General features: G+C 34.9%; 1 protein-coding gene across 2 annotated transcripts in view; it reads left to right on the top strand.

The window, feature by feature from the left end:
* LOC111152205 (adhesion G protein-coupled receptor G7) overlaps nucleotides 1-15,584 on the top strand; it is a 67,779-nt gene that overhangs the window by 7,510 nt on the left and 44,685 nt on the right. The window contains exons 2-3 of one of the 2 annotated variants that reach the window (XM_022510603.1): nucleotides 12,957-13,070; nucleotides 14,717-14,821. In XM_022510603.1, the coding sequence (XP_022366311.1) occupies nucleotides 12,957-13,070; nucleotides 14,717-14,821 (219 nt within the window). The remainder of the gene's footprint in view (nucleotides 1-12,956; nucleotides 13,071-14,716; nucleotides 14,822-15,584) is intronic. The other variant, XM_022510600.1, reaches the window with a different exon arrangement.

The raw sequence follows: 15,584 nt of genomic DNA, 5'->3' as shown, positions 1-15,584 counted from the left end.
GGCAGATGCAGCTGGGGTTCCTTGCCACATTCTGATTTAGAACTCCAAGGAATCTACAGTTCCTAAATTCAAACCCGCCTTCCAGGTCCTTATGAAGGTATGTTTATCATGGCATTAGAATCAAGCACGTAGACTTTATTTGGCAGCCTAGCTTAATTTATAAGTTTTACATTTATTTTTATATAATGGTATATAGATCTTCATTGTGTTTGTCCCAGACTCTGCATATAGTTGCCTTGCTAGTGAAAATTCAGATTAGTATAACCCTTAAGGGGTAAGCTGGAAATAACTGTCAGAATGACAAAAGTATACTCTTTGGCTCAGAATTCCAATTCTGGGAATGTATTCTCTAGATTAATTTGTACAATTGCAAGGTAGAATATGTACAGGGCAGTTTTGGAACAACAATTGAGAACAACACAAGTGTCCGTCAATAAGGGGTCAGTTAAATAGATCAGTTAGGGTATTTCCATACAATGGCCTATAATACAATTGTAAAAGGAGATGAAATTCTCTACCAACTGTTGTGGAAAGATTTTCAACATTCATTGTTAATTGCAAGAGCAAGCTACAGAAAAGAGAGGAAGAAAATAAGACTATAGATTCAAATTGCTTGTACTGAAAAAAAGAAAGATTGGGAAAAAATGAATAGTTGTGTTTATTTAGGGATGAGAGCAAGATTATATACCTTTGTATGTTATGTTTATTTTCCAACTCTGTGAATGTATTGCCTATTAAAATATATAATAAATCAGTGATTAAGAAAACCTAATAAGGGGCACCTGCGTGGCTTAGTTTAGCCTCTGCCTTCAGCCCAGGTCATGATCTCAAGGTCCTGGGATCAAGCCCCACATCGGGCTTTCTGCTCAGTAGGAGTCTGCTCCCCCTCCCCACCACCTCTCTGCCTACTTGTGATCTCTCTCTGTCAAAATACATAAATAAATAAAATCTTAAAAAAAACCCTAATAAAATAATAAGCAAATACCATGGCAAACCTTACCCTAGCTAATATAAAAATTTTGGCCAGGTGGGAATTTTCTAAAAAAAAAAAAAAAAAAAATGCACGCGCGCGCGCGCACACACACACACACACATATAAAAGACCAAATTTACTCCCAGAAGAAGGGAATAAACCTATATAGAACTGCAACAATTAAAGTAATTGAATTAAGAGTAAAAAAACTAAACAAAACTGCATGCAAATGCTGTATATAGATTATACTACATATAGTAATAGTATGAAATATGTTGCAAAAGATAAATGACAATTTCCCTATAGGATTACCTCTGGGTATGGAGGAAAAATAATGTTGACAGAAAGGAGTACAAAGATTTTCAGTTCTTTCTGTAAAGTTTTATTACATATATTTTTTTTAAATCTGAAGCAAATCTGAGAGAAAGTTACTATCTTTTAAAACTGGCTTTGGGTAGTGGGGGATGTTTATACTCTGTATGTTGTGTATTTGAAACATTCTACAATTTAAAAAGATTCAGGTATTCCCTTTGGTTACACAGAGAAGTTTGTCACATAACAATTAAAATTAAATCTCTCTTGGTAGAACTTAAGCTCTTTGAGGTCCGGATCTGTATCTTTTTTTTTTTTTTTTTTTTAATACTAAAAGACTTTATTTTTCAAGAAGTTTCAGGCTACAGTAAAATTAAGCAGAAAGTATAGAGTTCCCATTTCTTCCCTCTCTCATCAACCCTTCTCCTCCATATCTTTCTTTATTCTTAATATCTTACACTAGTGGGTTGCTTTTGTTATAATTAATAAGCCAATATCAATACATCATTAATTAAAATGCATTTTACATTAGGGTTCATTCTTTGTGTTGTAGAGTTTTGTGGATTTTGACCAATACATGATGGCAAGTATCTACTGTTACAGCATCCTACAGAATAGTTCACTGCCTTGAAAATCTTCTGTGCTTCACCTATTCATTCCTTCCTCTCTCTCCCAAACCCCTGTCTTTTTACTGTCTATAGTTTTGCCTTTTCCAGAGTGTCTTCTCTGGAAGGATACAGCATATAGCCTTTTCAGCCTTCTGAAAGCTTCTTTTACTTAGTTAAATGTATTTAAGATTCCTCCATATCTTTAGGGGTTTCATAGCTCATCTCTTTTTATGGCTAAATAATATTCCATTGTTTAGATAGACCACAGCTGCTGCTTCTTTTTTTTTTAATCCATTTACCTATTGAAGGACATCTTGTTTGCTTCCGGTTTTTGGTGATTATGTATTCAGCTGCTGTATACATTTATGTGTAGCTTTCTGCGTGGACATAAGTGTCCGCTTATTTGAGTAAATACCTAGAAGTGTGGTTGATGGGTTGTGTGGTAGAACCATGTGTAGCTATATAAGAAACTACTAACCTGTCTTCCAAACTGGCTGTACCACTTTGCATTCCCACCAGCAGTGATGAAAGCCCTGGTTGCTCCACAACCCGGCTGGCATTCGATGTTTACAGTGTTTTGGATTTTAGCCATTCCAATAGGTGTGTAGTGTTATCTTATCGTTGTTTTAATTTGCACTTCCCTGATGACATGTGATGTTGAGCATATTTTCATATGTTTATTTGCCATTGGTATATCTTATTTGGTGCGCTGTCTGTTCAGATCTTTCCCCCACTTTTAATTGCTTGCTTTCTTACTATTGAATTTTAAGACTTCTTTGTGTATTTTTATTTTAAAAATTTTATTTATTTATTTATTTGACAGACAGAGATCACAAGTAGGCAGAGAGTCAGGCAGAGAGAGATGGGGAAGCAGGCTCCCCGCTGAGCAGAGAGCTGGATGTGGGGCTCGATCCCAGGACACTGGGATCATGACCTGAGCCGAAGGCAGAGGCTTTAACCCACTGAGCCACCCAGGCACCCTAAGAGTTCTTTGTGTATTTTGGATACCAGTCCTTTATCAGATACATGATTTAGAAATATTTTTTCCCATTCTGTGCCTTGTTCTTTCTTTCTCTTAACAACGTGTTTTGTAGACCAGAAGTTTTTCATTTTGAGGAAGTTCCACTTATTTATTGTATTTATCCTTTTTTCCTTCATGGATTGTACTCTCCGTGTTATATCTAAAAAGTTGTCATCAAACTGAACGTCACTTGGATATTCTCCTGTATTTTCTTCTCAAAGTTTTATAGTTTTGCATTTTACATTTAGATTTATGACTTATTTTCAGTTATATTTTTTGAGAAAGCTGTAAGTCTGAGTCTGGATTTATTTTTTCGCATGTGTCCGTCTAATTTTCCCAGCAACATTTATTAAAAGGACTATCCTTTCTCCATTGAGTTGCCGTTACTCCTTTGTCAAAGATTGGTTGACTTTATCTGCCTCAGTCTGTTTTGGGCACTCTATTATGTTCTAATGATCTATTTGTCTCTTTTTTGACAATACAAGAGTGTCTTGATTATTGTAGGTTTCAGAATGTCTTGAAGTTACATATTCTGTGTTTCAGCTTTGTTCTTTAATTGTGTTGGCTATTCTAGGACTTGGACATTTTCATATAAACTTTAGTTTTTTTATATTCACAAAATAATTTGCTTGGATTTTGATTGGAATTGCATTAAATCTATAAATCAAGCTGTGAAAAATTGAAAATCTAAATAATAATAAGTTTTCCTATCCATGAGCATGGAATATCTCTCTACTTATTTAGAATTTCTTTGATTTCTTTTATTAGACATTTATAGTTTTCCTCATATAGATTTTGTACATATTTGGTTAGATTTATATTCATGTATTTCTTTTTTTGGTGTTAATGTAAATGGTATTGTGCTTTAAAATCCAAGTCTAATTTACTTTTGCATATTAACCTTGTATCTCAAAATTTGCTCTAATTGTTTATCAGTTCCAGAAGTTTTTTTGGTGAATCTTTGAGATTTCTTACATAGGTAATTATGTCATCTCTGAATAAAGACTTTTATTTCTTTCTCCCAATCTGAAATACATTTTATTTCCTTTTCTTATCTTACTACATTAGTTATGACTTCCAGTGTATTGTTGAATAAGAGTGGTGGGAAGGGAAATCCTTGCCATGTTCTCATCTTAAGGGAAAGCATCTAATTTCTCACCATTAAGTATGAGATTGGGTTTATGTTTTTTGTAGATGTTCTGTATCAAGTTGATACAGTTCCCCTGTGTTTCCCATTTGCTAAGAATTTTTAACATGAATGGAAATTGGATTCTGTTGAATCCTTTTTCTGTATCTATTGATGTGATCATGTGATTTTTCTTTTTCAGCCTGTTATGATAATTTAATTTAATTGACTTTAAAATGGATTTAAGTTCTACTTAGTTAATATGCAGTGTAATATTGGTTTCAGGAGTAGAATTCAGTGATTCATCATTTACATACCATACCCAGTGCTCATCACAAGACCCTCTTTAATATATATCACCAATCAAGCCATCTCCCACCCACCTCCCTTCATCAACCCTCAGTTTGTTCTCTATCATTAAGAGTCTCTTATTGTTACATTAATTGATTCTTGAATGTTGAACTAGCTTTGCATACCTGGAATAAATAAATAAAATAAATAAATATGGAATAAATCCATACCTGGAATAAATTTATCGTGGTATCTAATTCTTTCTATATACTGTTGGGTTTGGTTTGCTAATATTTTGTTGAGGAATTTTGCCTTTATATTCATGTGAGATATTGATATGTAATTTTTCTTTCTTGTAATGCTTTTGTCTGATTTTGGTATTAGAGTCACACTGGCCTCGTAGAATGAGTTAGGAAGTGTTTTTTCTGCCTTTTTTTTTTTTTTCCTAGAAGAGAGTGTTAAACATTGATATCGGTTTTTCCTTACATATTTGGTAGGATTCACCAGTAAACCCAGATGGGGCCTGGTGCCTTTTTTTGGAAGGTTATTGATCCAGTTTCTTCATCAATATAGGCCTATTCCAGAAATCTATTTCTCCTTTTTTGAGTTCAGTAGAGTCTGTCCTTCAAGGAATTGTTCAGTTTCATCTAAGTTATCAAATCTGTGGGCATAGAACTATTCATAATATTCCTTTATTATTCTTCTAATGTTCATGAGGCCAGTAGTGATGACCCTTTTTCATATATGATATTAGTAATTCGTGCCTTCTCTTTTTCATGGTTAGACTGGCTAGAGATTTATCAATTTTTTTTAACATGATATTGAATCTATATTTTACCATTACACTAAATGATACAGACAAAATAATGCAATTAAAAGGAAGAGACTAACAGAATGGATTTAAAGAAAATCAGTACCTAACTGTTTTCTACAGTAGACACATGTTATATAAAAAACTACAAATGTTTTGAAAATAAATTGGTGTAAAAAGATACACCATGTTTATAGTATACATAAGAAGCCTGAAGTTGCTATGTTAGTAAAAGTGACATATGTCAAAAAGAAGATTAATAATAGAGGAAAAGGATACTTTGTGATGATAAGAAAGTCAGCTCATCAGGAAGATGTAGCAGTTGTATATGTACATATGACTAGTCACAAAATTTCACTACACTTGCAAAAATAGAGTTAAAAGGAAAAACAGAAAATACCATAATCATTGTTAGGGATTATAAACCCATCTTTTAGTAAATTGATAGAATAAATGGAAAAAGTCAGAACCCATAGATGATTGAAAAACACTGTCAACCACATTGACCTACAACATAATCAACCATTTCAGAATAATCTTGATATTGAAATGCACATGATTGACCATATGTTGGGACTAAAACAAATCTGGTTACATTCGAAGGATACATATCATTCAGAGTATGGTGAGAGAACAGCCTTAAATTAGAAACACATATTTAGATACTTTGGTAAGTTTTTTTTTTAATTTTTTTAAAAGATTTTATTTATTTATTTGACAGAGCTCACAAGTAGACAGATAGGAGGGCAGAGAGAGGTGTGTGTGTGGGGGAAGCAGGCTCCCTGCCGAGCAGAGAACCCGATGTAGGGCTTGATCCCAGGACCCTGAGATCATGACCTGAGCTGAAAGCAGAGGCTTTAACCCACTAAGCCACCCAGGCGCCCCTTGGTAAGTATTTTAAATACAAATATAGGAATAAAAAAATTGGGGGGATTTGAAAACTATAGTTCCAGAACATTCTGTATCTTGGGGCACCTGGGTGGCTCAGTTCGTCAATGGTCTGCCGTCAGCTCAGGTCATGATCCTGAGGTCCCGGGATAGAGCCCCACACCGGGCTCCCCGCTCAATGGGGAGACTGCTTCTCCCCCTGCTCTTCTCCCTGCTCATGCTCTCTCTCTCAAATAAGTAAAATCTTAAAAAAAGGAATATTCTATATTTCAGTAGAGATTTATCAATTTTAATGATCTTTCCAACTAACCATCTTTTGGTTTCATTGATTTTCTCTATTAACTTCTGGTTTTCAACTTCATTGATTTTTTGCTCTGATTTTTTATTATTAGTTTTCTTTTTCTTCCTTTAAATTTATTTGGCTCTTCTTTTTAGTTTCCCAAGGTAGAAACTTAGATGATAATTCTAGATCTTTCTTCCTTTTTTTTTTAAATACATACATTCAATGCTATAAATTTCCCTCTAAGCATTGCTTTTGCTGCATCTCACTTTCATTTTCATTTAGTGAAAAATACTTTAAAAAGCTTTCTTGAGATTTGTTTAACCCACTTACCATTTAGAAGTGTGTTGTTTAATCTCCAAATATTTGGGGTATTTTCCAGCTATCTTTCTATTATTGATTTCTAGTTTAATTCCATCTTGGTTTGAAAACATACTTGGAATGATTTCTATTCTTTGAAATTTGTTTAGATGTAATTTATGGTATATGAATGTAGTTTATCTCAGTGACTTCTCCATGGGTGCTTGAGAAGAATGTGTATTCTGACATCGTTGGATGAAGTATACTATAATTTAATGTCAAATAGATATAGTTAGTTGATGGTGCTTTCAGTTCAACTTTATCTTTACTGATTTTCTGTTTGCTGGATCTGACCATTACTAAGAACGGATGTTTAAGTCTCAGACTATAATAGCAAATTTATCTATTTTTCTTTCTGTCAGATTTGGTTCACTTATTTTGACACTATATTGTTTGGTACACACTTATCAAAGATTGTTAGTTCTTGGAGAGTTAGCCCATTTATCATTAAGAAAGAAATGTCCTTTATCTCTAATGACTTTCCTTGCTCTGAAATCTGCTTTGTGTGAAGTTAATATAGCTTCTCTAACTTTCCCTTAATTAGTATTGTCATGGTATATCTTTCTCTATCACTTTTCTTTTAAACTATCTGTGTCCTTTGATTTAAAGTGGGTTTGTTATAGACAACATATAGTTGTGTTTTGTTCTTTATTCACTGTATAGTATCCATCTTATAATATTTTTTTAAGATATTTATTTATTTATTTGACAGACAGAGATCACAAGTAGGCAGAGAGGCAGGCAGAGAGAGAGAGAGAAAGGAGGAAGCAGTCTCCCTGCTGAGCAGAGAGCCTGATGCGGGGCTCGATCCCAGGACTCTGGGATCATGACCTGAGCCGAAGGCAGAGGCTTTAACCACTGAGCCACCCAGGTGCCCCCCATCTTATAATATTTGTAAGTGTTTTTAATGTTCTTTTCTTTGTTTGTTCCATTGCTATTGTCTTTGTCTGCCTTATCTGGTTTTAATTGAGCATTTTATATAATTCTGCTTTCTCTCCTCTCTTATCATATGCTTTATATTTAAAAAAATTTTTGGTGGTTAATCTAGAGTTTGTAATATACATTTACAACTAATCTAAGTCTGGGGTGCCTGGAAGGCTCAGTTGCTTAAGCACCCAACTCTTGATTTCAGTTCAGGTCATGATCTCAGGGTTGTGAGATAGAGCCCTGCACTGGCCCTGCACTCAGCATGGAGTCTGCTTGAGATTCTCTCTCTCTCTCTCTGTTTCTCCCCTCACTTTTGTGTTCTCTCCCTCTATAAATAAATAAATAAATAAATAAATCTTAAAAAAAAAAACCAATCCAACTAATCTAAGTCCACTTTCTAGTAACAATATATGGCCTAATGAATAGTACCAGGCCCTCATTATATGGTGTTTCCAATTCCTCCTTCTCTTCCCTTATAACTTTTTTTTTGCCATTTATTTCATTTTTCCATAAACTATAATCACCTCATCTATCATTGCTATTATTATTTTGAATAAACTTATCATTAAGAATGAAAAAAATTTTATTTACTTTCATTTATTCCTTCTCTAATATTCTTCTTTTCTTATATAGATTTAAGTTTCTGGCCTATATCATTTCCTTCTCTTTGAAGAATTTTTAAAATTTCTTGCAAACTCCTTCAATTTTTGTTTTTCTGAGGGTCTTTATTTCTCATTTGCTTTTAAAGGATAATTCCTTGGATACAGAATTCTTTATTGTTTTTTTTTTCTTTCAACACTGAATATTTCACTATACTCTTTTATTTCCTGCATGGTTTCTGAGGAGAATTCCAATGAAATTAATTCTTATACTTGTTTCTCTGCAGATAAGTTTTCTCTCCCCTAATCCTTCTTTTGAAATTTTCTCCTTGTCTTTGATTTTCTGTAGTTTGAATAGAATGTGCTTAAGTTTGTTTGGTTTGGTTTGGTTTTGACATTTATCCTGGTTGGTGTTCTCTGAGATTCCTACATCTGTGATTTGGTGTCTATCATTTATTTTGGAATATTTTCAGACAATAAAACTTCAAATATTTTGGGGCACCTGGGTGAATCAGTCGGGTAAGTGGCTGCCTTTGGCTCAAGTCATGATCTCAGGGTCCTGATATTGAGCCCCACATCGGGCTCCCTGCTCAGTGGGGAGTCTGCTTATTCCTCTCCCTCTGCTGCTCCCCCTACTTGTGGTCATGTGCACACACACTCTCTCTCGAATAAATAAACAAAATTTTATACACAAACAAAAAAACAAACAAACTTCAAATATTTCTTCTATTCCTTCTTCCCTTTCCTGTCCTTCTGGTAACTCCATTAGATGTATGTTACACCTTTTGTCCCATAGTTCTCAGATATTCCATTATAATTTTCATTCTTGTTTTCTCCTTGTTTTTATTTTTTTAAAATTTTATTTATTTTTAAATTTAAATACAATTAATTAACATATAATGTATTATTAGTTTCAGATGTAGAGTTCAATGATTCATCAGTCCTACATAACACCTAGTGTTCATTACATCATATGCCCTCCTTAATGTCCATCACCCAATTATCCCATCCCCCTAACCCCCTCCCCTCCAGCAACACTTGGTTTTTTTCCTGTGATTAAGAGTGTCTTATGGTTTGTCTCTCTCTCTCTGTTTTGTCTTTGTTTTTAGTTTAGAAAGTTTCTAATGACATTTTTTTGAGCTCAGTGATTCTTTCCTTGGACTTGTCCAGTCTACTGATGAACCTGTCAAAGACATTCTTCACTTCTGTTACAGTGTTCTTGGTTTCTAGCATTTCTTTTGGTTCTTTCTTAGAGCTTCCATCTCATAAATTACTCCCTTGTTCTTGCGTGTTGTCTACTTTTTTCATTGGACCTCCTAGCGTATTAACCATCATTATTTCAAATCTCTGGTCTGATAATTCCAAAATATCTGCCACATACAAGTCTGTCCTCATGCTTGGTATGTCTGTTCAGGCTGTGTTTTTGCCTTTTAACATGATTTGTACTTTTTTGGTTAAAAGTCAGACATGATGTATTATGTAAAAGGAATTGAGGCACAGGCCTTTACTGTGAAGTTTTATGTTTATCTGGCTAAAATTTAGGCGGTGTTCTCTCTGTGCTGTAGCTGCAGGTGTTCTTTGCCAGTCAGTCACCCCACCCCTACCCCCTCCCCCTTGGGCAAACACTGTTCTGATTTTATCACCATAGATTAGTTTTGCTATTTTTGAACCTTATATCTATAAAATTAAATAGTATTTACTCTTGTATGTCTGAATACTTTTTTTAATGTAATGTTCTCCAGATTGATTTATGTTGTTGTGTTTATTGCTTTTTGTTGCTAAATAATCATATTCTACTATATGAATACACATAATTTGTTTATTCAGTTGATGAACTTTTAAAAAAAGATTTATTTATTTATTTTTAGAGAGAGAGAGTATTTGGGGGAGAGTGTCAAAGAGAGAGAGAGAGAGGGAGGGAGAGAAACAGACTCTCTGCTGAGTGCAGAGCCCAATACTGGGCTCAATCCCAGGACCTTGAGATCATACCCTGAGCCAAAAATCAAGAGTTGGACACTTAACCAACTGAGCCACTCAGTTGCTAATATGAATAAAACTGCCAGGATTGGGTTCCCTGGAAGATAAATTCTGAATTGAAGATTTATCTGCATCAAAGTTTCAACAAGTGCTGTTGGGATCAATACTTGTAGGGTGGGGGAGTGGTTATGGAGTCAGAATTGGGTAGAAGGAGATTACAAGAAAGCTGAAGTTGAGAAAGCCCTCCAGTGTTGATGTCTGTATTAGTTATCTATTGCTGCAGAACAAATTACCCCAAAACTTGGTGACTTAAAATGAAAATTGTCATTTTAATATCTTTCATAGTTTTTCTGGCCCCAGAATTTGGAAGCAGCATGCCTGGGTGGTTCTGGATTAGGATCTTCCATAAAGTAGCCCTCACAAGGCTGCTGGAGCTGGGGTTATCTTGAGCTTTCTCCAGTCATGTGTGGTGCCCAGACAAGGGAGATTCAAAAACTTGGAACAGTTGAAACTCCTTAGTCTTCTCTGTCTCTGTGTAGTTTCTCCTCTTGATGTCTCTAGCCTAGAGGCTTCAGAGTAGCTGGATTTCTTATGTGATACCTGTAGGTTCAGATCTCCCAAGGTATAGATTGTGAGTGATAGAGAGTTAGGTAGAAGACAAATCATCTTTTGTGATCTAGCCTGGAAGTCACATCATTACTGCCACTCTGTTAGTCAGGGCGGATATAAAAGTCCGCTGAAGTCAAGGAGAGGGAACACAAACTCCATCTTTCAGTGGAGAAGTCATCATCATATTATAAGGAGAGTATGAGAGATGAGATATGTAGTGTAGATGTCTTTGGAAAATATACTCTTTGAGGCCTTGAGTCAGGGGGATGAAACTTTATTCTCTGGCTTTGACCAGCCATGGCACATATCATGAGGATCTTGGATGAACGATTCTATTTAGTAGAGATCAATTCTAGAAAAGGACTCAGATAAGTGTTCTCAGTTGCCAAAATTCACAAAGGCTGGAGGAATGAATACTTCAAATATGAAGGGAAGGATCTAAGTGGCATACAATAGCAATGTTTCTAGAACCTGCATTCTCGTATAAATCCTTTTGTGGACATGTGTTGCCATTTATTGTGCATATTTATCTAGAAGTAGAATTTCTGTGTCATAGGTAGGTATATCTTTAGTTTTCTTTCCAATTGAACTGCCTTGGCATTTGTTTGTTTGTTTTTTTGTTTGATTTTTTTAAAGCTTTTACTTATTTATTTATTTAACAGAAGAGGAGAGAGATAGAAGGAGAGAGCACAAGCAGGGAGAGCAGCAGGCGGAGGGAGAGGGAGAAGCAGTTACCCCACTGAGCAGGGAGCCCAATACAGGGCTTGGTCCTAGGACCCTTGGGATTATGACCTGAGCTGAAAGCAGATGCTTAATGACTGATCCATCCAAGCGCCCCTGCTTTGGAGTTTTTTTTTTAAAATCAGATGACTAGATATGTTGTATCTACAGTTAAACCTTGAACCACGTGAGGGTAGGAGGTGCCAGCCCATTGCACTGCTTAGCACATGCTCTCTCCCTCAAAAAAAGAAAAAATTTATAAAAGAGAAAAGTTTAAAAAAAAATATGTGTATAACTTTTGACTCCCCCCAAACTTAACTACTAACAGCCTACTGTAGGCCAGAACACTTACTAATAACAAATGTAAAGGTTAACAGATATTTTATGTGGTATATGTATTATATGCTGTATTCTTACCATAAAGTAAGCTAGACAAAAAAAAAAATGTTGAGAAAATCATTAGGAGAAAATCAGTTTGTTCTCTATAGTTAAGTCTGTTTCTGGTTTGGCTCTCTTTTTTCTACCTTTCTTTTTTTTTTTTTTAAGAAACAAAAAGTCCCAGTGTGCCTAGCTTAAAATAACTTGGTCATGATATCCTTACAATTCTGTTCCAGGCATGCTTCCTGAATCTGTTGACATCTAACTTCCTTAGAGTCGTTGCTCCAGATCTGCTCCCCGTTTAAGTGGCCTTCCTTGCCTTCTACCCTCAGTCACTTCCCATCTCCCTTGAAGTATCTTTTTAAAACACATACCTTATTATGTTACTACCTTGTTTTAATCTCTCTCTAGACTCTTACAGGACTAAATCTCCTTAGCTTAGTCTATAAACCCACTCACAATCAGTTTGTGTCCTGCTGCTCCACGTAGAACCAGTGTTCCTGATTTGTTAAACTTTGCCATGTTCCTTGGACATATCATAACTTTATGTATTTTTGTGGTTTTGCACTTTGTATCCTGCCTATTTGGGGCTATCCCTTTTAATCTGGCTTTTCTAGATTTAGTCTTCAAATCTGATTCAGATACCACCTCTTCTAGAAAGACTTCCTGGGTAAATTACCTCTGTCCTCAACATTTCTCTTCTGTGTTCTTATAGCATTTACAAATCTGCATGCTGACTTAGTTGGCCAGTCTGTCTATTCATCCATCCATCCATCCATCCATCTATCTCATCTGTATAATCTGTTTTCCCCAGTAGATCCTAATCTCCTTGATCAAAGTATTGTGTCTTTCAAATACAGTTTTTTGGTCTTCATAACTTCTCGTAGGCATTATATATCCTATGTAGATTCTCAATGTATATTTTTGTTGATGATAATCTTACAAAAAGTATTTCTCCAGTGGTACTCGAAGTAATTGTTTTCCATATAGAAATTAAGGACCACAGACCCAGAAGAGAAACTAATTAGCCAGTACTAATAGTACTAAGTACTATTCTATTTGTGTTGTTTTTTTAGAGCTATCAACCTCCTCACCCAGTATCCCTATGGAGTTCTGCAGGAATGGTGGAACCTGGGAAAATGGCAGGTGCATTTGTCCAGACTTCTGGAAAGGATGGAGATGTACAATTGGTAAGTTATTTGAGATGGTACTAGGTACTAGGTACTGGTACTATGAGGTTTAGGTGACTTGTGTTAATAAGGACAGCAGGAAAGCTTCTTGAAGTTTCTGTTAATGATTTAGTAACAATGGGCTTAATGATGGTGGCTTTAAGATGTGATTGTTAGTTTAATAGTAAAAGTGTAGTGTTCTTTTTGGGCTACTTACTTATATGTTCAATACCCTTAGTATATTTCCCAGCTATCAAGTTTCTCTGTAAACTGAAAGATGTTTTTCCTTCTGGTTCTAGTGTCTACTTCAGGGAAATGGGTGGTATGGTTCCCTCCACTTTTTTCAGTTGGTGATACATTATATTACCCCATTTCAAATATCACAATTCTATCATATTTCACTTTTCTGAAATCAAGGTACATCTTCCCATCCAAGTATACATTTAGATGAAGTCTTTGTTTTTTCATCCTTTTTCTGGATGAGATGTTATTAAATTAGTGGTTTGACTTCAGACTGTCCTCTCTCAGAATCAATGTTCAAAGCCATTTCTTTTTTTATTTCTTATTTATTTATTTGCCATTTCTTTTTTTAATTGAAGTAGAGTTGACACACGATGTTCCATTAGTTTCAGGTGTACAACATAATCATTCAACAACTTCTCACTACAAGTGTAGATACCATCTGTCATCATACAACACTGTTACAGTACCACTGACTCCATTCTGTGTGCTGTACCTTTCATTCCCATGACATATTCATTCCATAAGTGGAAGCGTGTATCTCCCATTCCCCTTCACTCATTTCACCAATTCCCCCCACTCTCTTCCCTCTGGCAACCACCTATCTGTTCTCTGCATTTATGAAAATGTTTCTGTTTTTTGTTTATTCATTTGTTTTGTTTTTTAGATTCCACATATAAGTGAAATAATATGGCATTTTCTTTTTCGATCTGACTTATTTCACTTAGCATAATACCCTCTAAGTCTATCCATGTTGTTCCAAGTGGCAAGGTCTTATTTTTTTTAATGGCTGGATAATAATCATATATGTATACACACACAGATTTTATATATATATATATATATATATATATATATATATATATATATATATATTTTAATGGACACTTAGGTTGCTTTCATGTCTTGGATATTGTAAATAATGTTTCAAAGCTGCATCTTCATCTGCAGTCTGCAGTATACTTCCCAATACTCTGTACACTTTATGCTGGATGCTTAGGATCCAGAGCCTTAGAAATAATTTCCTATACTTCTACAAGCGAGTATATCTCAAATGCTCCATGACTTTGGTCTTTTGCTTTGACCCACCTCCTCATGATGCCTTTTGGTACTATGGGTTCTTTACCTTTAGTTGTCAAGATTTCAACTAATCTGATTTCACTATCCTTTCTGATGTGTTAGTGATCACATCCCACCTCTACTAGGTTATATATACTAGAACCCGTTATCTAACACACTAGTTTTTCTAATGGTATCAACTCAACCAGATAAAGTATAAAGTCCCAGGTGAGTCAGTGAGTCCTAAAGTCTTCTATTAGCCTTCAAATTATACCGAATAGGTTTTGAACTTTGATTTTTATCTAGTTTGAAATTTTAAAAAGAAAAGTATAATTTATGATGAAAAATTTATTTTCTTTTCATGATAGCTAATTTCTGTGAAAACAGTACCTATGGGATTTTTACTTTTGATAGAATTCCAGCAGGAAAATATGGACCTTCCCGACAAAGATGTGATAAGGACACTTTAAACGGTATGTGTTTTTCCAAACATCTCCTATTTAAGCATATGAATCACTATGCGGGGGTCATACCTATCATCCCTCCAACTAGTATTAAGTCCCTGGAAGAGGCATCAAAGAAGGTTTAGTGGAAGGGTTTGGCTCCCTTTCATTATGCCCATGTTCAAAGTTTAGGATGCAACCTCATATAATTCTAATTCCCCTAAAAACTGTTATATCGATCAGTTACAAATTCCTTTTAATTCTTCTTCCACTGGTTTATTTTCCCAGTTTCATTTATGTCCTAGAATTTGAACATATTAAATATCTGATCATTGAGTCATATAATTTGTCTGAATTTTAAACATTAACTATAGATTAGTACCATATCTACTTTCAGACTTCAACTTTCTAGGTAGAGATTCTCAGTTAAGTCTGTCCACACTTGGTCATTCTTCATCTCCTTTGTCATTTTAGTTATCCATCTTGAAACATTCTCCAGGTTCATCATACCTTCCTTGAGGCATGACAACCTTGCTTGCATAGAGACATTCTAAGAATAAAGGAGCAAATAACATTTTTAAACTTCCAATATGCTCCCTGATGATATACAGGATTTTGGTGACTTATTTCAATGCTGTACTGGGTAATACTTTCTGAGAGTAGTCCTGAAAAATGCACAGATTCCTTTCCTGACAGCTTAGAGCCCATTATGCTGTATGATTTTTCACTTAATGTATTATCTCAACTTTGTTTGCATTGACCTTCATTTGACCAGTCCTCATATTTCTCACAT

This window comes from Enhydra lutris, unplaced genomic scaffold (genome assembly GCF_002288905.1).
Source record: "Enhydra lutris kenyoni isolate GAN:26980312 unplaced genomic scaffold, ASM228890v2 scaffoldscaffold2, whole genome shotgun sequence".
NCBI lineage: Eukaryota > Metazoa > Chordata > Mammalia > Carnivora > Mustelidae > Enhydra > Enhydra lutris.
The sequence above is the reverse complement of the archived record's forward strand: the minus strand, read 5'-3'. Positions and strand labels throughout refer to the sequence as shown.